The 25,632-nt window shown below is 47.8% G+C and overlaps 1 protein-coding gene and 1 pseudogene across 1 annotated transcript; both read right to left on the bottom strand.

The window, feature by feature from the left end:
• Positions 1 to 421: 421 nt before the first annotated feature.
• On the bottom strand, positions 422 to 8,640 carry LOC136157680 (putative killer cell immunoglobulin-like receptor like protein KIR3DP1; annotated as a pseudogene).
• A 7,184-nt stretch (positions 8,641 to 15,824) lies between these two features.
• On the bottom strand, positions 15,825 to 22,924 carry LOC136157679 (putative killer cell immunoglobulin-like receptor like protein KIR3DP1). Its single transcript, XM_065919488.1, has 9 exons — positions 22,891 to 22,924; positions 22,714 to 22,749; positions 21,290 to 21,553; positions 20,114 to 20,410; positions 18,790 to 19,089; positions 17,769 to 17,819; positions 16,928 to 17,026; positions 16,092 to 16,144; positions 15,825 to 15,980 (listed from the first exon to the last, which is right to left on the bottom strand). The coding sequence occupies exons 1-9, from the start codon at positions 22,922 to 22,924 to the stop codon at positions 15,825 to 15,827; spliced, it is 1,290 nt and encodes a 429-aa protein (XP_065775560.1).
• Between the last annotated feature and the right edge of the window lie 2,708 nt (positions 22,925 to 25,632).

Raw genomic sequence — 25,632 nt, 5'->3', positions numbered from 1 at the left:
ACTTTCTGTCTTGTAAATAAGTTCATCCTTGTAAACTATTACTGAACAGTGGTTTCTTTTTTAATTGGCTTTCTTTTATTGTAAACTGAAAAATTTAAAGACTCACTTTGCAAATTTTTATGCTTTCCTGGAAGTTTTGAAAAAGGAGGATGATCATGGTAACCTACCCGCTATGTGCAATTGATTATAATAACTTCTCCCTAAAGGTCTGATAGTTGAAATAGAGTACTAGAATAGCCAGGGGATGACTAACAGGTTGTGACGTTTCTGAAGACAATCCTATAAATCTTGGACTCCACTCTTCACCTCAGAGCTGCTGGGCCACTTTGAAGGAGGAGAAGGTGTATCCACGGAGGAATCCCTTTCAAAAGAGATCCAGGCTTTTTTTTATAACATTCTGCGTGCTCAAGGATGGGGCAGGTCAGGGCTGAGCATGGTCTTGGTTTACATCGAATTCCTCAAACATACTGCGATCAGCAGAGAGGTGCATGGGGCTCAAGGGAGTGGGAGTGAACAATCTCTCAGAGAGGGTCCCGTGGTCCAAGTGGGCGTATATCACGTCTCCTGCTGGAGAGTCCTGAGAGGAAGGAGGTGTGAATGATGGACTGACACGCAATCTTTGAAGGCTGGGGCATTGGGCGTTGGAGGGGCTCGGGCTATGGCAAGGGTTTGGGCAGGGAGGACTCACCTCGCTCTTCACTGCTCTGTCTTCCTTGGCCTCTCCTTCCATGATTGCAACATCTGCAAGTGGAAGAGGGTCAAGGCTCTAAGGTTGGGGGCGATTCTTCTAGATCTCCGTATCTTTTGTGGGGATATCAAAGCCAGGAAAAGGCCTGGGTGTACCCCAGGTTGCTGAGCTTGTCTACTCCACTAAATTAAAAACAATAACCATCCCATATACAAGCCCAGCCACTGATGAACTCTCTCTGGAACCTGTGCAAACACACGGAGCCTATCCTACGTCTTCTATTATGGACCATCCTGTAATGCGTATCAGCAGATTCCCAAGATCATAAAGGGCACAAGAACAGATGGCTGTGGCTGGAGGGAAGAACAGGGCTTGGAGCGTCCCTGGTGGCCGGGGATAAAGAGTTCTCCTTCCAGAGCAGAGAGTGTAGTTCCATCCCTGGTGGGAGAACCGAAACCCCACGTGCTGTGAAGCAGCTAAGCCCCACAGGCTGTAACTGCTGAGCTCGCGAGCTCTGGAGCCTTGAACCGCACCTCAGCACCACAATTAAGATCCCCCATGCTGCTGCCAAGACCTGATGCAGCCAGAAATAAATGAACACATATTTTCATATAAAAAACAGAGTTCCATGGTTCTCTGGAAGATATTCCTTCAGATATTCCTGGAAGATATTCCTGGAATACAATGGAAATCAGTTCTTAACCTACAGGAAGTGAAAATGCCATTCTCTGCTATAAGCGAACCTCCACCTGGGTCGGATGACGCTCTGCTTCCCTCCTTCAGACTTATGATTTTGCATAGAACACCAATGACAGTTTGGCTCCTCACACTTACTTTTTGGTTAACCAGTAACAGACAAGAACAGCGAGGAAGATGCTGGTATAGATGAAGGCTATTGAGAGCCTAAGGAGAAGGTGCAACAGGCTGGAGTGGCCCTGAGGAAGCCACGCTTCTGCCAACAAGCAAAGGGCAGAAGGTTTGGCTTTTAGTTGCATACACCCTGCCCCTACACACAGGATTTATTGTATCCTTGTGTCAGGGTGTGTCAGCAGCTCTCAAACTGATCAGTTATGGGCTCCACTCCCGGGAGCCGGCACACGAGTTCCCACCCATGACAAGGTCATGAGGGAGAAAACCTGATGGGCAAGGCGGATCAGGTTTTCAGGGATTCCGAAAAGCTGCCCTCTGCACTCACCTTAAAGATGATATCTGTCTTTCTGATGCTTGATTCAATAGACTACTCCCTCATTTCTGTGACACAGGTAGAAGGCCTTCCCCGATCTCTTTCCAAATAAGAATCAATTTAGAACTTTAATCAGTAAATTTCCCAGGTGGTGGTATTTTTTGAGATTATAGAGGGTGAAAGGGCTGTTTTAATTTAAACTCCTTTGCTGGTATTTTAGTTTGTTTGGCAAATGCGTTTAGGTCCTTGGTACTAAGATGCATGATTGCTTATAATATCCTAATCATAAAACAGCATAAAGAACCTGATCACATAAAGGCTCTAGTAGGCACAGAGCCCTTCGGGGCTGAGGAAGCCCTATGAGAGAACATAAAAATATTATTCTAAAAGTGGTTATAGTTAAAGATTTAGAAAAATAAGAGTTTAAATTTGTTAATTTTAACCAGGAATGCTAAACAGGGGCTGCCTCACTGGAGCTGCAGAGTCTTTGTGTGGTAAACCTTTTAGATAAATTTAACTGATAACTTCTGCAAAAGGACTGACCTTTGTGTTCATTAAAGAATAGATTACGGAAAACAGCTTTGCATTCACCTAGGTCATAAAATGTCAATAGGCCCCAAGGCCAGAAGATAATGTACAAGACCCTCATAAACAAAGAAGTATGCAGAAAACACCCTGGTTTGTGAAGAACAAGCTGATATAATGTTAAACTATCTTCCCCTTAGAAATGTACTAATTTAAGGTATAAAAGCCACGGTAAAAAATAAAGCATTGCCAGAATCTGCCAGACCCTGCCAGACCCTGCAAACACTACCGTCTAGTCATTCTCTCTCTCTCTCTCTCTCTCTCTCTCTCTCTCTCCCTCACAGACTTGGCTCTATCAAGACTGGTCTCACGTGTCTTCTCTGTCTCTCTCGCTGACGCCGTCCATCCTGAGGGTATCCCCTGGATCCTGCCGAGGCTGGACCTCAGCACTCCACTTCCCAGGAGGTATGAAAGGATCCAAGAGAGATGCTAGCAGTGGATAAAGTAAAGAGGCCATGCAAGACCAGCAGAGGTCTGAACTAAGTTCCCCAGGCACCAATGCAGTTTTTCTCTGCTCTCCCCCATCAAGACATGGTGTTTATGCATGAATGGAGACCCATTTAATCCTCATTATATTTCCCCCTCCATCCACATATACCTGGGATGGAATCCTCAAGAAGACACGACACTTCTATTTCTGAACTGTGGAATGTTTTGTTCATAAAACACTAACAGAGGAATAGCTCATATTTAACGTGCTCCCTAAAATTCTCCTCTTGTCCATCCCCCCCCCCCAACCTTCCCCAAAGATCCTGGTGGAGGGAGGATAAACATCTACCTTAAGCATGGGGTCAAGTCACTCTATCTCCCTTTGTCCAATTTAGAAATTCCCAGTCCCAGAGGTGAGAAGCTCAATGCCCTCTCTGGTTCTAATACCAGTTCATGATCATGGTTTGAGACCATGATCTCAAACGCTGATATGACAGGGATGTTGAGGACCCAAAGTCACAGAGCTCGGAGGTGGTAGAACCAACACTCACAGAGGAATCCTGTGTCTATCTCAGAAATTTGCTGAGATAGGAGACTGTCTTGCTTACCTTCTGTGGTGTGTGGATCCATGGGTGATGGGCAAGAACTTGTAGTGGATCCTAAGGGAAAAAAGACAGAAGGGGTGAGCAAGCAACCTTCCTCATACCCACTGAGGGAGGACCATTCTCTCTGGAAGGTTGACATCCTGCCTGTCCCTGACTTTGCTTCTCTCAGAGCACTGATGGGGGAGGGGAGATCTTCTGGACCCTCCACGAGAATGCATTGAGTAGACCCTCCAACCTGGAGAAGAGATGGTGGAAGGAAGCAAAAGATATGCCTGGCAATGAAAGACAGCTGTATGTAAGAGACAATCGCTGTGCTCCAGGACTCAGTATGTATGCTCCTTAATTGGAAAGTGACCTGTATGCCAGAGGCGCTTCTGGGAAAACATTAAGAGCAAGGGGCCAGTGCAATCTCTGATCTTCCCAAATCATCCCAGCCTCTCCTCCTCCTGGGTCTATCCTGACCCTTTTCTTTTTGTCTGGATAGACAGGACGCTGATGAGGAGCATCCATACAGGAGGTGGAAGAGGGTTGAGATGCCATCGACCATCACTCTTCCTCTCTGGTTCTCATTGCCTCCATTTCTCCAGAAGCCCTAAGGTTCCCTGACACCAGCACAGGGCCCTTGAGCTAGAGCTCAGTGATAGAGTAAAATGTTATGGAAAAAAACAAATGGACTTTTTGGCCAAGACACAGTGATTTAGTGTACTGTAAAGCATGGGACTCTTCATGGGTTCTCCAGGCAAGAACACTGGAGTGGGTTGCCATCTCCTCCTAGGGGACCATGTTTTGTCAAAACTCTTCACTATGACTGGTCTGTCTTGGGTGGCTCTGTTTGACATGGCTCATATCTTCATTGAGCAACACAAGCCCCTTTACCAGGACAAGGCTGTGATCCATGAGGAGGAGATAGTGAAGCACAGAGGAGTCTGTCGTGCTGCAGTCCAGGGGGTCAAAAAGAGCTGGACACAACTTAGTGACTGAAGAGCAACAAGAAAGCTGGGTCAGGAGGAGGGTCCTCACCTGTGACAGACAGGAGCAGGGAGTCGCTGGGGTCTGACCACGCGTAGGGAGAGCGAGAGAAGGAGCCGTAGCACCTGTAGGCCCCGCTGTGGACTGAGGTCCCAGGACCCAGTGGGAACTCAGCCTGGAATGGTCTTCGGGGGCCCCGCCCTCCAGCGAGCCAGCGCCCAAGGTTCTCCCCTTCCCTGAGCAGATGGACCTGGTCAAAGGCACCCTCGAAGCTGCAGAGCAAGGTCACGTTCTGTCCTGACCTCACCACGGGCCCCCGCTGGGCTGAGAGAGAGGGGTTCTTGGTCAGACCTGGAAGGAGGAGACCTTGATCTTAAAGCATGGAGTAACTCTAGTGCTAAACTGAGGACTAAAGCCCGAGGTGTGCAACAGCAGAAGCACTGCATGAGAAGCCCGCCCACCGCCAGGAGAGAAAGCCCACAGCTACGAATACCCAGCACAGGGGAAAATTCAAGCATAACTTTAAATATGGAGTGTCACTTAGTATACTTTTTTTTAAAAAAGAATATATGAATAGCTGAATCACTATGTGGTACAACAGGAATAAACAACATCTTAAATCAACTAAACTTCAACGGAAATGAATGAGAAAAATTAGATTTAAAAAATCAAAGAGATATGGGGTTCTCTTGAAAAATGGAACCTAGTAGCTACTACTAGGACCTTCAGAAAACATGTATTGGCCCAGAAGCAGACATTACGCAGTGGAGATTCCACACTTTCACAGGATTTTTGACCGCCTCATTCTTGAGGGACTGTTCAGGGCTGCGCTGCCCACCCCCGGGGGCTGGAAGGGAGCCCCTAGCGGGGAGGGTTGGAGGGACCACTCCCCTCTCTTTGTGCAGAAGGACGCGTTAAACCAGGAGGCTGAGCAACTTCAGGGTCTCAACCTCCATCTCGATCACCCAGGGGCCAGACTGCAAGAGCGTCTGGTACCACAGTGCTTCTGGCAAAGGAAGGGAGCTCTGACATGAAGGCGGGAAGCCAACACCTTAAGCAACCATCGTTGGATGCCTGAGCCGGGAACGGGCGGTGTCCCTGCTCTGGTACATCTTTCTCCATTGATCGTTCTTTCATGTTCTTGCTGCTTCACTCTGTCACCAGCTGTGTCTTCTCTTTAGCACATGGCAGGTGCTCTGTTCTCTTTTCCTTCTGTATTCACACCTCCTCTCTCTCTGATTTGTTCCCTTTCCCGAGTGTGTGAGCATCTCTGCACGCCTGTCATTGTCTCCCGGTACTGATGCTGGACTGGACACCAGACCTTCTGTGACACAGACAGCAGAGGGGACTGGTCTGGATACACTCACCTGTGATGACAATATCCACGGGGACACTGGGGGCTGACCACTCATTGGGGGAACGGCAGAGAGAGCCGTAGCATCTGTACGTGCCCACTCTTGCCAAAGTCATGGGACCAATGAAGAAGTCAGCTGCGGCATGCCCACCCGTGAGCGTCTCTCCACGTCTCTGGAAATGCCCTGTGCTGTTTTCCTGGTGCAGGATAAACTTGTCAAACAACAGCTGTGAGTGACAGAGAAGGGTCATTTTCCTTCTCTCCTGCACGAGGGGGCCTGGGTGGGCTGAGATGGCGGGTTTTGTGAGCACACCAAGGAGCAAAGAGGTTGTGAGCTTCAGTGAGTCACCCCACCTCAGCACTTCCCCTGACATCTGATGGTGTGAAAAACCTCCCCATGAACCAGCAGAGCCAATTACCCTTCCTGTGTTCTGTTGCATTCTCTTTAGCCTTGTTCTCAGGCTCAATTTATGCTTTTCTGTTTCTCTTGCTCAAGACCTCCAACCTGGTCTGTGCTTATTCTAAGCTCTTTAGCTATTGGATCTCCTCTCAGCTTCATGCATGCATGCTCAGTCACTTCACTCGTGTCTGACCCTGTGGGACCCCATGGAGTGTAGCCTGCCAGGCTCCTCTGTCCATGGGATTCTCCAGGCGAGAATACTGGAGTGGGTTGCCATGCTCTCAGTTTCATCCCATCCCTAATATGCACGGTGGGCGGTGGGGGAGGGGAGCTGGGATGTTTCTGAGGATGCATACCCTGACTCCTTTTACACTCATCTCCTATAACGTGGATGATGACTCGCAGGAGATTGGGACAGAGGTGGTGTATAAAGGGAATATTTCCCATCTGTGACCCCCACATCATGCCTCTGGAGACATTTCTGGGCTGACTTGATCTTAACTGGGACTCCACCTCCTTCATAGGGGACTACAGCTCCCGACTGTGTGGCAGGTGTTGGATCAGGGTCGTTCCCATCCTCCCTGCTGGTAGGCAGTGGCCACATCCTGTCTAACTAATGCCTAGGGAGGCTCCTCCTTCCTGAGCCTGGCACCCCATCCCTTTATTCAATATCCTGAGTTTCAAATCTGAGACTGGGTTCTCTTTCTCTGGTTTGCTCCTGGCTGGGAATCCTGCGTAAACCTTGGGTGGCACCGGCATGTGGACCTAGGGTAGGATTGCCTGCAGGCTCAGCTATTCTGGGTGGGGCTGGATCCCTCCTGTCTGTGACCACAAACTGCAGGGTTTCACTGTGTGCAGACCAGTAGGCACCAGAACACGTGTAGGACCCGGCATGTTCTCTGGTCACTGGGCCAAGCGTGAAGGTGTTGACATAATATCCCTGGAGCTTGGGCAAGCTGTCACATCTGTTTTGAACAGTCTGAATCTCTTAAGTGGAGAATTGGAGTGACACCGAAGAGTTACAGTCTGTCCTAAGGGAACCATGGGGCTTGGCCAGGCTGACAAAGAGGGTTTGTCATATTCACCTAGGACAGAAGGAGACACAGTCTTTGAGAAGAAAATAGAAGCAGTCCCCTCTCCCCACCGCCCTCATGGGCACTTCCACTTTAATTCTTTCACCTGTCCACCCCTAAAGTGCATCACCCTGATACTCAAGACACCTGAGGCTTGAAGACACACACAGACACAGTCAACCCACGACGGACATCATGGAGATTCTCAGGAGAAGAAAAACTCCTTGGGTTGAGAAAAAATGGTGTAAGACTTTTCTCTCAAACACCAAACACTGGGGATTCCTGGGTGGTCCAGTGGTTAGGACTCGGAACTTTCTCTGCCAAGGGACCAGGTTGAATCCATGATCAGGAAACTAAGATCCGCAAGCTGCATAATGCAGACAAAAGAAAAGACCACAAGAAAATTGATGCATTGAAAAGAACTGAAACGACTTCCCTATTGTGTTAGTTGCAGCTCAAATGGTAAAGAATCTTCCTGCAAGGCAGGAGAGCAGGGTTCAGTCCCCGAGTTGGCAAGATCCCCTGGTCAAGGAGATGGTAACCTCCTCCAGTATTCTTGCCTGGAGAACCCCATGGACAGAGGAGCCTGGTGAACTACAGTCCATGGGGTTGCAGAGTCGGACTTGACCTAGTGACTATCAGTAACACAACGAAGAAGAGAAAAAGCCACCTGACTGAAAAGCAGGAAGGAAACCATGAACCCCGCTCCTTTGTTAGCTAGCCTCCATCAAATGTGGGACCAGGTCCAGGTGGCCCTGCCTGATGCCCAGCCCCTCCCCTGGGGTCAGCTCTAGCGGGCGGTCCTGCAGATCCTGTTGTGAATGGCCAATTGGAGATGCCACCTTGTTGGAGAGGGGTCTGTGGGCTGCAGCAGCTTGGTCCCCTCTCATGATAGAGATGACACTCAGGGGGACCAGCTCCCAGCTCCCAGACTTCACACTGTCCCTTCAGGTCCAGAGTCCAGAGCTGGGCTAACCTCTAGGGAGAGTGAAGATGAGTATCAAGGCCAATAGGAGGACCTGGGATCCACAGAGCACGCGGCCCTCACTGTACTGACAGGGGTCTCACCCTGCCCCCCACTGTCATCTGCCTCAGCCCCGACTGCTCTGCTGAACACAGAAATAAGGGATGGGGAGGACTCACCCACAGCTGCCCAGATCCTCAGACTCACACAGAATCCTAGAAGGAAAAGCCCGTCAGAGATGGCTTGTCCCGGTGAACCCCACGTTCCTTGCACCCTCATCCAGGGAACCTGGTCAGTGGTGTGAAGACCCCCGATTTCCACCATAACCCTTTCCTGCCACGTCTTTGCAGACTCACCAAAACTCAGGAGGCTGAGGAGTGTGGGCCACATGGCTCTGCTTCTGTGAGGCAGGAGGCAGGACTGAGCAAAGCTGACCGAGTCACAGGATGCGGAAGGCGGGCGGTGTTGTAGGTACAGTCAGCCTGGTGCAGGTCACAGGGGAAGAGGGGCAGCCTCTTCTCACACCAGGGATGGAGGTCTGTCTGAGCCTCGTCACTGAGGTCACCTCATGACCTGAGCATCAATTTTGTTTCCCCGAACACTATAAACGTAGGAGGATTTGAAAAGATCTTGCTGCTTTTTGGAAGTAGTAGCGGTGATTCAGTGTATAACAGGCAAGATGCTTTTCCCAAGCTCATGATAAATGTCATTAACCTTAACTCTTTGCAGAAGAGAAATCACATGTCCCCACCTCGTTTCTCAGGCGAAGTGCAGGTTGCCAGTTAAAAACTCATTAATAGAGACTTTGATTCTGCATTCTTATAAGAGAAGGATACAAGCATATTATGGCTTTTAGAAAATTAAAAAAAAAATTCTATAGTGGAGTATATGTGAATAAGAAACTATCCGTGTTAGTTTCAGTGTACAACAAGGTGATTCAGTTATACATACACATGTGTCTACTGCTTTTCAAATTCTTTTCCCACTTAGGGAGTTACGGAATATTAAGCAGTGTTCCCTGTGCTATCCAGTAGGTCCTTGTTGGTCATCCATTTTAAATATAGTCGTGTGTATATGTCGAACCCAAACTGCCAATCTATCCCTCACCCTATCCACCATCCCCCTGCTCCTGGTAACCATAAGGTCATTCTCTCTGTGTCTGTTTTGTAAATAAGTTCATTCTTTAAGATGTCACGAATAGGCAATATCATGTGATATTTGTCTTCCCCTGACTCTTCTTCTTTATCTGAAAATATTTCTTAACTATGAGTGGAAACTTTGCACACACACCCTCTCTCTGTCTCTCTTTCTTCCTTTCCAGTCCAAGGACCACACGTGTACACAAAGAAAACGTGTGTAAGATGAGTGTGGGGGTTTTGGGGGGAAAGGAAATTGTTTTTCTAGGAAAGGTGGACAACCTTGCTTACCACATAAAAATGTATAATGTGTAGACTTCCAAAGTCCCGAATGCTTGAGTGAGGGGGGTGTCCACAAGAATCAACTCCAAACCAGGGAAAAAAGGCCAGCCATTTCAGGGCTCTAAGGGCAGACATACACCTGGTTCTATTTCTGTTCATAGACAGGAAAGAATCTCAGTAAGGGCAGTGATTCCACACCATTTGGCTGGGGTGGGGGTTGTGAACATTAGTGATGCTCCCTAAGTAATAAATCTGGTCTCCTCTTGATCATTATGTATGTAATGGAGTAACAGTCTAGTCACCCTTCTTAAAATTTTGTTTTATTTACTTAATATCATGTTTCAAAATAGATCTGTATTCTTTGTCATTTCAGTTTGTGCATTTTACTGCAATGTAATATTTCATTGCAGATACATAAACCACACATTTTTTAAAATTAAAACAATGTGTGGATGTTAGTTCATGTCTGCTGTATAGCAGAACTGATTCAACTCGACACATATATTCTTTTCCATTATACGTTATGGCAAGATAATGAACAGAATCCACTGTGCCATACTGTAGGACGGGATTGTTCACCCAACTTATGTATAAACAGATTTCATCTGCTCATCCCAAACTCCCAATCCTCCCCTCCCCCTTGGCACCCACAACCTGTTCTCTATGTCTGTGAGTCTGTTCCTGTTTCTTTGATCCATTCCTTGTAGATTCCACATATGAGTGATATCACATGCTAACTGTCTTTGTCTTTCTGTCTCCCTTCACTTAATATGTTAATCTCTAGATCCATCCATGCAGCTGCAAATCTCCTGATTTCATTTTTAAAATGTCTGATTAGTATTCCATTCTGTGTGTGTATAGGCATATACAACATCTTCTTTATCCGTTCATCTGTTGATGGACATTTAGATTGTTTCCATGTCTTGGATATTGTGGGTTGTGCTGCTGTGAACACAGGGGTACATGAATCTTTTCAAAGTAGAGTTTTTTTTCCGGGTATATGCTCAGGATTGGAATTGTTGGATCAAATGGAAACTCTGTTTTTGGATTTTTGAGGAACTTCCATACTGTTTTCCACAGTGGCTGCATCAGTTTACACTCCCCCAACAGTGTTAGGAGGGTTTCCCACTTCTCCACATGCTCTCCAGCATCTATTATTCATCAACTGCTTAATGATGGCCCTTCTGATCCCCATGAGGTGGTACCTCATCGCAGTATCAGTTTACCATTCTCTACTAATGAGCAATGCTAAGCATCTTTTCATATGCCTGTTGGCCGTCTGCATATCTTCCTTTAAACCACAGATATCAACTGTCAGAGTGCTATCTACGGATTTTGTCTAAAATGAACGACACCTCTGCTGATGTCTCAAGAATGTGCTCTGAGTCCAACCTCACGTTGCTTGTCATTGGGCACAGTGATGAGGTCTTCAGGAAAGGAATAGTGACTTTATTTGGAAAGCCAGCAGACCAACGAGATGGTGAACTTGTGCCCCAAAGAATCATCTATCAGAGTTAGATGGGCTTTTTGTGAAGGGAAGGGATGGTCAAACAGTGTTCAATGAATGTAAAACAACCCCAGCCTATGGGGAAGAAAATTCCAAGGAGAGGAGAGAAAAATACAGGTAAATACCCACCTGTGAACTCACACTTTCACAACACACACACACACACACAGACACACACACACACACAGAGAGAGACACAGAGACACACACACTCTAAGAGGGGAGGAGGTATAGCTGGCTGTTGTCAACATTCAATTAATTAATGAATGGCTGTGCTGGGTCTTCGTCGCTGGGCACAGGCTTTCTCTAGTTGCGGGAAGGGGGGCTGATCTTTGCTGTGTGAGGGCTCTCATCGCTGTTGCTTCTCTTGTTGTGGAGCACCCGCTCTAGGCACATGGGCTTGCGGCCCACAAGCTTAAGTGCCCCGAGGCATGTGGAATCTTCCCATTCTCGGGATTGGGCCTATGTCCCCTCCATGGGCCGGCCAAATCCCAACCACTGGACCACCAGAGAATTACTGATCCAAGGTTTTTGTCCCCTTAATTTATTTATTTTTAATTAAGGGACAATTACAATACTGTGATGGCTTCTGCCATACATCAAGATGGATCAGCCATAGGTATACTTACGTCCACTCCACTGTGGAAAACTTTTCATGCTGGAATCCTTTGTTCTCGAAGCTTTCCATGTAGCTCAGGTCATAATATCCCTTTACGCCCCCAACAAGACAAACGTTTCTGTCTGTTCTGCAAATTTTTATCTCTGTACGAATGGGAAAGTGTCATACCTTTCAAGTCCAGAGCCTTGAGAATAGTCTTAGTCCCTCAGTCACGGACTCTGCCACGCTAGGGATTGTAGCCCACCAGGCTCCTGTCCATGGAGTTCTCCAGGCAAGAATACTAGAGTGTGTTGCCATTGACTTCTCCAGCCTTGAGAATGGGTTCTCCTCTATTCCAAGCTCATGGCAACGTTCTTTTACCAAAGAGCCAGCATGAATAAGCACAGACAGCAGAGCCCCAGGGTTAGAACTTAAGCAACAGATCCAAGAGGAAATCGGAGCCAGAGGTGTGTGGCTCTCCCTTGAATGGTAAGTGTTATCAACTCCCCGACTGCTGCAGTCATCTGTCCTCCCACCAGTCACATGGTGCTTCTGCCTAGGTGCTCAGTTGTGTCTGACTCCCTGTGATCCCATGGGCTGCATCTCACCAGGCTCCTCTGTCAGTGGGTTTTCTCCAGGCAAGAATACTGGAGTGGGTTGCCAGTTCCTCCTCCAGGGGATCTTCCTAAGACAGGGATCGAACTCAGGTCTACTGCATTGTGGTGGATTTTTATCTTCTGAGTCACCAGGGAAGCCCACCAGTAACATAAGAAGACTCATTTTTACTTCCCACAGTTCACATTGCCATTGTTTCCATTTAGTTTCAGTGAGGCCATGGTGGGAGTCTGGCATCAACCGTTCACTATCAGTGTAGCGTAACTCTGAAGTGGAATGTACCATAAATTTTTAAACAGAAGTATTAATAGAATGCTAACTTTCCAATTAAAAAACAGATATGCAAGAAGCAACAAAGGTTTACCATATAGCACCAAGAACTATAGTCAATATCTTGTAATAACCTACAATGGAGAATAATCTGAAAAATACCATGTGTATATATATAACTGAATCACCTCACTGTGGACCCGAAACACTGTAAGTCAACTAACTTCACTCAAATATATAAATTATGAAAGTTAAAAAATGATACCTGTAAAACCAATAAATTTTAAAATGAAATGAAAGAAAGTGAAGTCGCTCAGTCATGTCTGGCTCTTTTTGACCCCCTGGACTATACCCTGACAGGCCCCCCTTCCATGGGGTTTTGCAAGCAAGAATACTGGAATGCATTGCCTTTCCAGCCCCAAATAGTGCAGGCCAAGTGCAGCATACTCCTTGATGGTCTGTGTACTCACTTGCACATTCCAACTCTGCCTACAGTGTATTCACATGGGAACTCTGAAGCTGCATAAAAGAGTCTCAGCTGAGATGGTGTGTTTCTGGAAGGTCCCTGGAAGGAAGTCAGAGGCTGAGTCCCAGGACCTCCCCACCCCTCACTCCCCATTTCAGCACAGGAGCCCTTCCAGGTTTCACCAGCATCCCAGAACTCCCACCTCAACCCTCACCGAGTTTCTAGGGCTCAAGTGAGACATGGGCCCCAGAAGACTCGAGAGGACCCGCCTTCAGGGTTTGGGGTCTCCTGGCCCAGACTCAGCCCTGGAAGTGAGAGATTTACCAGCGACTGCTTGGGCTGATTCTCTTCCCATCAGTATCCCTGGTCCCTCCAGCTGCCCAAAACTTGAGGTTCCCATGAACCGGGGGAAGGTGGGTGTCCTGTGCCCTCCTGCTGTCCCCTCCCTGCCCTCCATAGCTGGCCGAGGCAGAGAAGCAAAGGGAGGATGGAAGGCATGTCTGCAGCTCTGAGCGCCCAGCTGCCCCCAGCCCTGCCCCATACAGATGAGGAGACCCCTGGGCCCTAGAGGACAAACATAATGTGGTCCCTGGGGGTCTGCCGCCACCCCTCGTGGTTCCCACAGCCGTGGACCCAGGCAAGGGGCGGCCCCTTCAGGGACCCGGCTCCGATGTTTCCAGGCAGGGCTCAGAAGTCATCTCAGCCCATATCTGATGTCTCACCTCTTTCTGCCTGGTCTGACCCCCTGCTCCAGGAACCCAGGTTCTCATCCTGAGTCAGCCGTCACAGCCTGGGTCCAAGTAGGACTCAGAACTTGATTTCTCCAGTCCCCTCCAGAAATGGAATTTACTTCTGACCTTCAGTAAGTTCATATTTACTGCAGAGGACCTACTTTGTAACAAGCATTGGTGTCACACAACAAAAATACACCCATGATCCAGGTAAACCCATTTCTGTAGGTGGTTGAAGAACTCAGATTCAGCAGAAGGCGGGCATCAAGTGCTAACATTCAATTATTACTTTAAAAGAAATAATATGAGAATAACTGGGGTTCATGTCTACATTGTGAACATTAAAAAAATGAAGATCATGATATCTGGTCCCAGCACTTAAAGGCACAAAGAGGAAAATTAGGGAAAAAATGGAAACAGTGACAGTAGCAACACAGAAGCCCAGCCTGTCTTCACTTCTAGTGATCCTGACATTTCCTGGTGAAAGAATTCTTGGGCGGTTTAGTTCTAAGCCAGGAAAGACATCACACACAGACAGCTCAATGACCAACTAAGGCCTGGAGCTTGATCTTCACCCCATTTGCCAACTCACTTCACACCGGGTTCCTCATGGTGTTATGCTCTTCATCCCTCCGCTTGGGTGAGCCAAGCCACATTGTTACCCGGATGATAAGTTAAAAGGGAGAAGATTCTCAAACCCTTAGCTTTGGTGACAAGAAGCAAAAAAGACAAAACTTGCAAATATTGGTGAATTCACACAACACATGCAAAGCCTCTTGGGGCTAGTGTTCCCTCTGCAGACACTCAGTGATCTGGAGTGGAATGTCCAGTAGAATCCTCGGTGAGGACAGGACTTCTTTAATATCTGCTCTGTCTAGGACCCTGGCACCTGGCCACATGATGCTACTGAGAACTTGAAACGTGGTGAGTGTGACTGAAGAACCAAAAGCTTTACTTCACATACGTGTAGAGTCACTGTCTGTACCGCGTGCCTGGGTAAGTACTCTATCAGCCAGGGCAGATTCAGACTGAGGGGGATATTGTTGTCCTGTTTCTACCCCTGGAACCGCAGCAGCCTCAGTGCACATGCCTGGGAAAAGATTGAGGGAACTTCCTCGATGGCTCAGTAGTAAAGAATTCACCTGCCATTGCAAGAGACATGAGAGATGAGGGTTCGATCCCTAGGTCAAGAAGATCCCCTCGAGAAGGGAATGATAACCCACTCCAGGATTCTTGCCTGGAGAATCTCATGAAGAGCGGATCCTAGCGAGCTACACACTGTCCATGGGTCGCAAAGAGTCAAACATGACTGAATCGACTTAGCACGCACACACGCAGCCTCCTATGGCTAGTGGCACCATATTGGCTATGCCAAACAGAATATACTTCAACTTTTTATTTTGCCAACTTGCATTGCTTTTATTGTTGTTTCATGGAAAGCATTTTGTTTTAAATATAGCGGTGTTCACATGTCAATCTTTAACTTCCAATCTCTCCCCGCCCCCAACCTTCCCCTCTGTAACTCTAAATTTGTTCTCTAAGTCTACAAATCTCTTTCTGTCTTGTAAATACGTTCATCCTTGTAAACTATTAATGAACGGAGGTTTTTTTAAATTGGCTTTCTATTATTTTAAACTGAATAATTTGAAGGCTCAACTTGCAAATTTTTTTGCTTTCCTGGAATTCTAGAAAAAGTTGGATGATCATGGCAACCTACCCACTATGTGCAACTGATTATAATAACATCTCCCCAAGATTTGATACTTAATATAGAGTATTAGAATAGCCAGGGGATCGCTAATACGTTGTGAGATTTCTGAAGATGATCCTATAATTCTTGGATTCCACTCTTCACCTCAGAGCTGTTGGGCCGCTTTGCAGGAGGAGAAGGAGTATCCACGGAGGAACCCCTTTCAAAAGAGATCCAGTCTTTTTTTATTACATTCTGTGTGCTCAAGGATGGGGCAGGTCAGGGCTCAGCATGGTCTTGGATTTCATCGAATTCCTCATAGATACTGGGGTCAGCAGAGAGGTGCATGGGGCTCAGGGGAGTGGGAGTGTACAACCTCTCAGAGAGGGTTCGGTGGTCCAAGGGGGTGTATATCACGTCTTCTTCTGGAGAGTCCTGAGAGGAAGGAAGTGTGACTGATGGACTGAGACGTGATCTTTGAAGACTGGGGCACTGGGCATTGGAGGGGCTCGGGCTATGGCAAGGGTTTGGGCAGGGAGGACTCACCTCACTCTTCAATGTTCTGTCTTCCTTGGGCTCTCCTTCCATGATTGCAACATCTGCAAATGGAAGAGGGTCAAGGATCTTAGGTTGGGGGCAATTTCCCTAGATCTCCGTATCTTTGGTGGGGACATCAAAGCCAGGAAAAGGCATGATTGTTCCCCAGGTTGTTAAGCCTGTCTACTCCACTTACAAAAAAAAAAAAAAAAAAAAAAAAACAAAGAAAAACCCACTGACGGACTTTCTCTGGAACCTGTGCAAACCCACGGATCCCATCCTGCGGCTGCTGCTACGGACCATCATCTTTGTGTATCAGCAGATTCCCAGGTCATAAAGGGCACAAGATCAGACGGCTGTGGCTACAGGGAAGAACAGGGCTTGGAGTATCCCTGGCGGCTGGGGATAAAGAGTGCTCCTTTCCGAGCAGACAGTGTGTGTTCTGTCCCTGGTGGGAGAACCGAGACCCCATGTGCTGTGAAGCAGCTAAGCCCCACAGGCTGCAACTGCTGAGCCCGTGAGCTCCGGAGCCTTGAACCGCACCCCAGCACCACAGTTAAGATCCCCGATGCTGCTGCCAAGGCCTGATGCAGACAAAAATAAACGAACACATATTTTCATATAAAAAACAGGGTGCCTAGGTTTTCAGAACGATATTCCCTCAGGGAATACTACAACGGAAATCAGTTCTTAACCTAAAGGAAGTGAAAACGCCATTCTCTGCTATGAGCCCACCTCCCCCTGGGTCAGATGACACTGTTCTTCCCTCCTTCAGACTTATGATTTTGCGTAGAACACCAATGAGAGTTTGGCTCTTCATACTTACTTGTTGGGTAACCAGTGACAGAGAAGAAGAGCGAGGAGGATGCTGGTATAGATGAAGGCTACGGAGAGCCTAAGGAGAAGGTGCAGCTGGCTGGAGTGGCCTTGAGGAAGCCGTGCTTCTGCCAACAAGCAAATGGCAGAAGGTTTGGGTTTTGGTTGCATACACCCTGCACCCACACACAGGATTTATTGTATCCTTGTGTCAGGGTGTGTCAGCAGCTCTCAACCTGATCAGTTATGGTCTCCACTTCCCAGCAGATACCAACGCATCCAGGAAAGAGGCTAGCAGTGGATAAAGTAAAGAGGCTGTTCAGACGAGCAGAGGTCTGCACCAAGGTCCCCCAGGCACTGATGCAGTTTTCTCTGCTGCCCGTATGACAAGGCATGGTATTTTTGCATGAATGGGGACTGCTTTAATCCTCAATACATTTCCCCCTCCATCCACATATACCTGGAATGGAATCCTCAAGAAGACACGATACTTCTATTTCTGAACTGTGGAATGTTTTGTTCATAAAACACTAGCAGAGAAATAGCCCATCTTTAACGTGCTCCCTAAAATTCTTTGCTTGTCCAACGCCAACCATCCCCAAATACTGGTGGAGGGAGGATAAGCATCTCCCTTAAGCATGGGGTAAAGTCACTCTGTCTCGCTTTCATCAATTTAGAAAATCCCACTCCCAGAGCATGAGAAACTCAATGCCCCCTTTGGCTCTAATACAGACAATGCTCTCAAATGCTGACAAGACATGGATGTTGAGGAGCCCAAATCACAGAAATGGGAGGTGGTAGAGCCAACACTCACACAGGAACCCTCTGTCTTCTCAGAAATTTACTGAGACAGGAGACCATCTTGCTTACCTTCTGTGGTGTGTGGATCCATGGTTGATGGGCAAGTACTTGTAGTGCATCCTAGGGGAAAACAGACAGAAGGGGTGAGCAGGTAACCTTCCTCATAACCACTCAATGAAGACTGTTCTTTCCGAAACGACCTCCTGCCTGTCCTTACTGTGTCATCCCCCAGAACACTGAAGGGGGAGGGGAGAGATCCTGGTCCCTCCCTGTGAATGGGTTGAGTAGACCCTCCATCCTGGAGAAGTGATGGTGGAAGGATGCGGGAATGATATGCCTGGGGGTGAAAGACAGCTGTAAGCAAGAGACATTCTCACTGCTCCGAGAATGAGTATCGATGCTCCTTAACAGGGAAATCACCTGTGTCTCACAGGTGCTTCTGGGAAAGCACTAAGAGCAAGGGGCGGATGCAATCTCTGATCTTCCCAAATCAAGCCAGCTTCTCCTCCTCCTGCATCTACCCTGACTCTTTTCTTTATTTGCCTGGATAGACAGGATTCTGATGAGGAGCACCCATACAGGAGGTGGAAGCGGGTTGAGATGCCATCTACCATCTCTCTTCCTCTCTGGTTCTCATAGCCTCCATTTCTCCAGAAGCCCTAAGGTTCCCTGACACCAGCACAGGGCCTTTGAGACAGAACTCAGTGATATAGTAAGATGTTATGGAAAAAGCCAATCAGACTTCTTGGGCAATGCGATGTGGTTTAGTGCATTGTAAAGCACGGGACACCTCTTGGCGCTCTGGAAACAAGAATAGTGCAGTGAGTTACCATTTCCGCCTCCAGGGAACCACATTTTGTCAGAACTCTTCACTATGACCCATCAGTCTTGGGCGGCCCTGTAGAACATGGCTCATAGCGTCATTGAGTTACACAAATAGCTTCAACACGACAAGGCTGTGATCCACAAAGGGGAGATAGTGAGGGACACAGGAGTCTGTCATGCTGCAGTCCACGTGATCACAAAGGGTTGGACACAACTTATCGACTGAACAGAAACAAGAAAGCTGGGTCAGGAAAGGGTTCCTCACCTGTGACAGACAGGAGCAGGGGGTCGCTGGGGTCTGACCACGCGTAGGGAGAGTGATTGAAGGAGCCGTAGCACCTGTAGACCCCGCTGTGGGCTGGAGTCCCAGGACCCAGAGGGAACGCTGCCTGGACTGCTCCGCGAGGGTCCCGTCCTCCCGCGAGCAGGCGCCCAAGGTTCTTCCCCTTCCTTTGAAGATGGAACTGGTCAAAGGTGTGCTTGGAGCTGCAGATCAAGGTCACACTCTCTCCTGGCTTCATAACGGGCCCCCCCTGGGCTGAGAGAGAGGGTTTCTTGGACAGACCTAGAAGGAGGAGCCCTTGATCTTAGAGCATTGAGTAACTCAAGTCCTAAATAGAGGATTAAAGCCCGAAGTGTGCAACAAGAGAAGCACTGCATGAGAAGCCTGCCCACCACCAGGACAGAAAGCCCCACAGCAATGAATACCCAGCACAGGGAAAATTTCAAACACAATGTTAATAACGGACAGTCATTTAATATCCTTTCTCTGAAAAGAAATATATGTATATGAACAACTGAATCAGTCTTATGTACAACAGGAACTAGCAAGATCAAAAATCAACTAGACTTCAACAAAAATAATTAAAATATATACTTCAAAAATCAACAAGACGTGGGGTTCTCTTGAAAGACCGAACCTACTAGGTTCTGCTGAAACCATCAGAAAACATGGTACTGACCCGTAAACAGACATTATGGCCGGGAGATCGCCAGAATCTCATTGGATCTTAGACCACTTCAAACTTGAGGGAGTGTTCAGTGCTGCCCTGCCCACTCCCAGGGGCTGGGAGGGACTCCATAGTGGGGAGGGTTGGCAGGGAGAACTCCTTCCTCTTTGTGCAGAAGGACGCATTAAACCACAAGGCTGAGCAACTTCAAAGTGTCGACCTCCATCCTGACCACCCAGGGCCCAGATTGCAAGGGCGTCTGGTGCCACAGCGCTCCTGACAGGGGAAGGGAACTCTGACAGTATGGAGGGAAACCAACCCCTTAACCAACCGTCGTTGGCTGCCTGAGCCGGGAACTGCCCGGGTCCCTGCTCTGGTACATTTTTCTCCATTGCTCGTTCTTTCACCTTCTTGCTGCTTCACTCTGTCACTGGCTGTGTCTTCTCTTTAGCACATGGCAGGTGCTCTGTTCTCTTTTCCTTCCATATTCACACGTCCTCTCTCTCCCTGGTTTGTTCTCTCTCCAGAGTTTCTGAGCGTCTCTGCACCCCTGGCATTGTCTCCCGGTACTGATGCTGGACTGGACACCAGACCTTCTGTGACACAGACAGCAGAAGGGACTGGTCTGGACACACTCACCTGTGATGATGATGTCCATGGGGTCGCTGGGGGCTGACAACTCATAGGGGGAGCGACTGAGAGAGCCGTAGCATCGGTAGGTGCCCACACTCCCCGAGGTCATGGGACCAATGAAGAAGTCAGCTGCGGCATGCCCGCCCGTGAACGTCTCTCTATGTCTCTGGAAATGCCCTGGGCTGTTTCCCTGGTGCAGGATAAACTTGTCAAACAGCGGTGAGTGACAGCGAAGGGTCACATTCCTTCCCTCCTGCACGAGAGGGCCTGGGTGGGCTGAGATGGAGGGTTTTGTGAACACACCTAGGAGCAAAGAGGTTATGAGCTTCGTGGTCACCCCACCTCAGCACCTCCGCTGACATCTGAAGGTGTGAAAAATATCCCCATGACCAGCATAGCCAATTACCCTTCCTGTCTGTTCTGTTGCATTCTCTCTAGCCTTGTTCTCAGGCTCTGGCTCATGCTTTTCTCTTTCTCTTTGCTCAAGACCTCCAGCCTCCTCTGTGTTTATTCTAAACTCTTTAGCTTTTGAATCTGCTCTCAGTTTCATGCATGCATACTCAGTCGCTTCAGCGGTGTCTGACTCTGTGGGACCCCATGGACTGTAGCCCGCCAGGCTCCTCTGTCCATGAGATTCTCCAGGTGAGAATACTGGAGTGGGTTGCCATGCTCTCAGCCTCTTTGAATCCCTAATTTGCATTTGATGGGCTGCGGTGGTTCTCAGGATGCATACCCTGTCTCCCTTCACATATATCTCTTATAATGTGAGTGATGACTCCCATCATTGAGAAGGCAGTGGAGGAACAATGGAACCCATCTGTGACCCCACCTCATTCCTCTGGAGACATTTTTGAGACTCCTCCCTGGGGCTCCAGCTCCTTCACAGGGAACCACAGCTCCCTACTGGGTGGCAGGTGCTGGATCAGTGTCATTCCCATCCTCCCTGCTAGCAGGCAGTGGCCGCATCCTGTCTAACTAATGCCGAGGGATGCTCCTCCTTCCTGTGCTGGGGCACCCGTCCATCTATTCAACACCCTGAGTTTAAGCTCTCAGAGTGGGTTCTCTTTCATTGGTTTGCTCCTGCCTGGGAATCCTGAGTAAGCCTTGGGTGCACTGGCTTGTGGACCTAGGGTAGGATTGCTTGCAGGCTCGGCCGTTCCGGGCTGTCTGGACCCCTCCTACCTGTGACCACAATCTGCAGGGGGTCACTGTGTGGGTCCCAGTAATCTCCACAACACGTGTAGGACCCGGCATGTTTTCTGGTCACGGGGCCAAGGGTGAAGTTGTTGATATGATATCCCTGGAGCTCAGGCAAACTGGTCCCATCACTTTTGAACAGTCTGAATCTCTTAAGTCGAAAATCGGACTGACACCGAAGAGTCACAGTCTGTCCTATGGGAACCATGGCACTTGGCCAGGCTGACAAAGAGGGCTTCTCATATTCACCTAGGAGAGATGGAGGCACAGGCTTTGAGAGGAAAATAGGAACAGTCTCCTCCCACCACTGCCCTCATGGGCACTTTCCCTTCAATTCTTCCAACTCTCCTCCTCTAAACTGCATCACCTTGATGCTCAAGGATACCTAGGGCTTGGGGACAGACAGAGACACTGTCAACCCAGGATGGACATCATGGAGATTCTAAGAATATGATTCTCAGAAGTGATTCTTCTCAGGAGAAGAATCTTTCCTTGGGTTGAGAAAAGTTTGAGAACCTTTCTCTCAAAACACAAAACACTGGGGATTCCCTGGCGGTCCAGTGGTTAGGACTCAGCACTTTCTCTACCAAGGGCCCGGGTTGATCCCTGGTCAGAGAACTAAAATCCTGCAAGCTGCACAATGCAGGCTAAAGAAAACACCGCAGAGAAACTGGTGCATGGAAAAGAATGAAAGGACTTCCCTTTTGCATTTGTTGTAGTCCCAACGGTACAAAATATTCCTGCAATGCAGGAGAGCAGGATACAATCTCTCAGCTGGCAAGATCTCCTGGGCAAGAAAATGGCAACCCCCTCCAGTATTCTTGCCTGGAGAACCCCATGGACAGAGGAGCCTGGTGAGCTCCACTTCATGGGGTCGCAATGAGTTGGAAACGACTGAGTGATTAACAGTAACACAACTAAGAAGAGAGAAAGGCACCTGTCTGAAAAGAAGGAAGGAAACCATGAACCTCGCTCCTTTGTTAGCTAGCCTCCATCAAATGTGGGACCAGGTTCAGGTGGCCCTGCCTGATGCCCAGCCCCTCTCCTGGGGTCAGGTATAGCGGGCGGTCCTGCAGATCCTGTTGTGAATGGCCGGTTGGAGATGCCACCTTGTCGGAGAGAGGTCTGTGGCCTGCAGCCACTTGCCTTCCTCTGATGATAGAAATGGCACTCAGGGCCCCAGCTCTCAGCACCCAGACTTCACACTGTCCCTTCAGGTCCAGAGTCCAGAGCTGGGCTAACCTCTGGGGAGAGTGAAGGTGAGTATCAAGGCTAATAGGAGGACCTGGAATCCACAGGGCACATGGCTCTCACTGTACTGACAGGGGTCTCACCCTCCCCCCCAGTGGCATCTGCCTCAGCCCTGACTGCTCTGCTGAACACAGAAATAAAGGATGGGGAGAACTCACCCACAGGTTTCCAGATCCTCAGACTCACACAGAATCCTAGAAGGAAAAGCCCGTCAGAGATGGCTTGTCCTGATGGACCCCACGCTCCTTGCACCCTCATCCAGGGAACCTGGTCAGTGGTCTGAAGACCTCCCATTTCCACCATAAACCAATCCTGCCGTGTCTTTCCAGACTCACCGAAACTCAGGAGGCTGAGGAGTGTGGGCCACATGGCTCTGCTTCTGTGAGGCAGGAGGCAGGACTGAGCAAAGCTGACCGAGTCACAGGATGCGGAAGGCGGGCGGTGTTGTTGGTACAGTCAGCCTGGTGCACGTCACAGGGGAAGATGGGCAGCCTCTTCTCACACCAGGGATGGAGGTCTGTCTCAGCCTTGTCACTGAGCAGGCCTCGTGACCCGAGCATCACTTTTGTCTCCCTGAACACTATAAACGTAGGAGGATTTGAAAAGGTCTTGCTGCCACATGAAGTGTTAACGGTGATTCAGTGTATACCATGTTGGTGGTGGTGGTTTAGTTGCAAAGTGGTGTCCGACTCTTGTGACCCCATGGATTGTATCCCACTGTGTTTTCTGTCCAAGGGATTTCCCATGCAAGAATACTGGCGAGGGTTCCCACTTCCTTCTCCAGGTGATTTTACCAACACACGAATCTAACCCGGGTCTCCTGCATTGCAGGCAGATTCTTTAACACCTGAGAGGCTTAGTTTCTATGAATATCTTGTTTGAAGAAAGATTGACTCAGTTCCTTTCCTTCTTTTGATGACGCATTCTACTTCAGTTGTGCAAGTCTGGGAATTCCCTGGTGGTCCAGTGGCTACTCCCTGACTTCACTGCTGAACGCCCAATTTCAATCCCTGGTTGGGGAACTAAGATGAGATCCTCAGAGCCATGAAGCCCAGCCCCCCACCAAAAAAAAAAAAAATGTGCAGGCTTACTAACTGCTTACTGTCTAATGGTAACCACAGAAGAGAAAAAAAACCACACTGATTTATTTTCAGCAAAGATTTCTAAGGTCTCTCTGCTCCTGGATTTAAAAGAATTTTTTTTTGAATCATGTAACCTGGTTCATTTTCCGGTTGTTACTCATTCTCTATAAAACAAACCATGGGGTTCAGTGCAGAGAAAACAAATATAACTAATCTGTATCCTCAACCAGAATGTCCACGAATTCTAGCACTCTCCTTATGCTTTTACATAAGAGATGGTATGTTGCCCTGATAAAATAAAAATGCTTTAAAAGATGATCTTCATAAGAAAGACAGCCCTTCTGAAGAATTCCAGTTTTATCATGCAGGATACTTTTCCCAATCTCATGATAAATATCATTAACCTTAACTCTTTGCAGAAGAGAAATCACAGGTGCCCACTTCGTATTTCAGGCTCAGAGCAGGTTGCCAATTAAGGGCTCATTAATACAGACTGATTCTGCATTCTCACAAGAGAAGGAGACATGCGTATTATGGCTCTTTGAACATTTTGTAAAAATTCTGAGGTGGAGTATAGGTGATTAAGAAACTACCTGTTAGTTTCATGCATACAACAAGATGATTCATTGATACACAGGCATGCATCTATTGCTTTTCAAATTCTTTTCCCACTTAGCTAGTTACAGAGTATTAAGCAGAGTTCCCTGTGCTATCCAATAGGTCCTTGTTGGTCATCCATTTTAAGTATAGCCGTGTGTATATGTCAAAGCCAAACTGCCATCTATCCTTCCCACCACCCACCATCCCACCTGGTAACCAGAAGTTCATTCTCTGTGAATCTGTTTTGTAAATAAGTTCATTTTCTTAGATGTCACCATTAAGCGATATCATGTGATATTTGTCTTCCCCCGACTATTCTTTTATCTGAAACTATTTCCTGACTATGAGTGGAAAGTTTGCACACACACATTCTCTCTGTCTCTCTTTCTTTTTGCCAATCCAAGGACCACAGGTGTACACAAAACAAATGTGTGCAAGATGATTGTGGGATTCTTGGGGGGTGGAATTGTTTTGCCAGAAAAGGTGGACAACCTTGCTTTGTACATAAAAATGTGTAAAGGAGAGACTTCCAAGCTCCAGAATGCTTGAGTGAGGGACGTGTCCTCAACAATCAGTTCCAAACCAGGACCAAATTGTCCATCTGTTTCAGGATTCCAAGGGCAGACACACACCCAGGTCAGCATTTGTTCATGGACATGATAGAACCTCAGTAAGTGCTGTGATTCTGTACCAATTTGCTAGGAGTGGGGATGCTTAGATTAGTTATGTTCCCTAGGTAATTAATCTGGTCTCCTCTTGATTCTTATGTATGTAATGGAGTGTGAGTACAGTCAGGGTTCTTAAATTTCCTTTTATTTACTTAATATCATGCTTCAAAATTGATTTGCATTCTTTTTTGTTGCAGTTTGTGCATTTTTACTGCCAAGTACTCTTTCATTGCAGATATATAAACTGCAATTTTTTTTAATTAAAAAAGTTTTTGAAGTATAGCTCATATCTGCTGTGCAGCAGATTGATTCAGCTTGACCAGTGTATTCTTTTCCATTATGATTTACAGCAAGATGCTGAATAGAATCCCCTGTGTCATCCTGTAGGTCCTCACTGCTTATACATTTTATGTATAAATAGATTTCATCTGCTAATCCCAAGCTCTCAGTCCTTCCCTCCTTGGCAACCACAAGCCTGTTCTCTATGTCTGTGAGTCTGTTCCTGTTGCATTGATATGTTCTTTTTAGATTCCACATATGAGTGAGTCCTCATATGAAAATTGTCTTTGTGTCTTACTTCACTTACTATGTTAATCTCCAGGTCCATCCATGCTGCTGCAAATCTCATGATTTCATTTTTTAAATGTCTGAGTGGTATTCCATTGTGTGTGTGTAGGCATGTACAGCATCCTCTTTATCCATTCATCTGTCGATGGGCATCTAGGCT

The sequence above is a fragment of the Muntiacus reevesi genome, chromosome 2 (assembly GCF_963930625.1).
Source record: "Muntiacus reevesi chromosome 2, mMunRee1.1, whole genome shotgun sequence".
Lineage (NCBI taxonomy): Eukaryota > Metazoa > Chordata > Mammalia > Artiodactyla > Cervidae > Muntiacus > Muntiacus reevesi.
The sequence above is the reverse complement of the archived record's forward strand: the minus strand, read 5'-3'. Positions and strand labels throughout refer to the sequence as shown.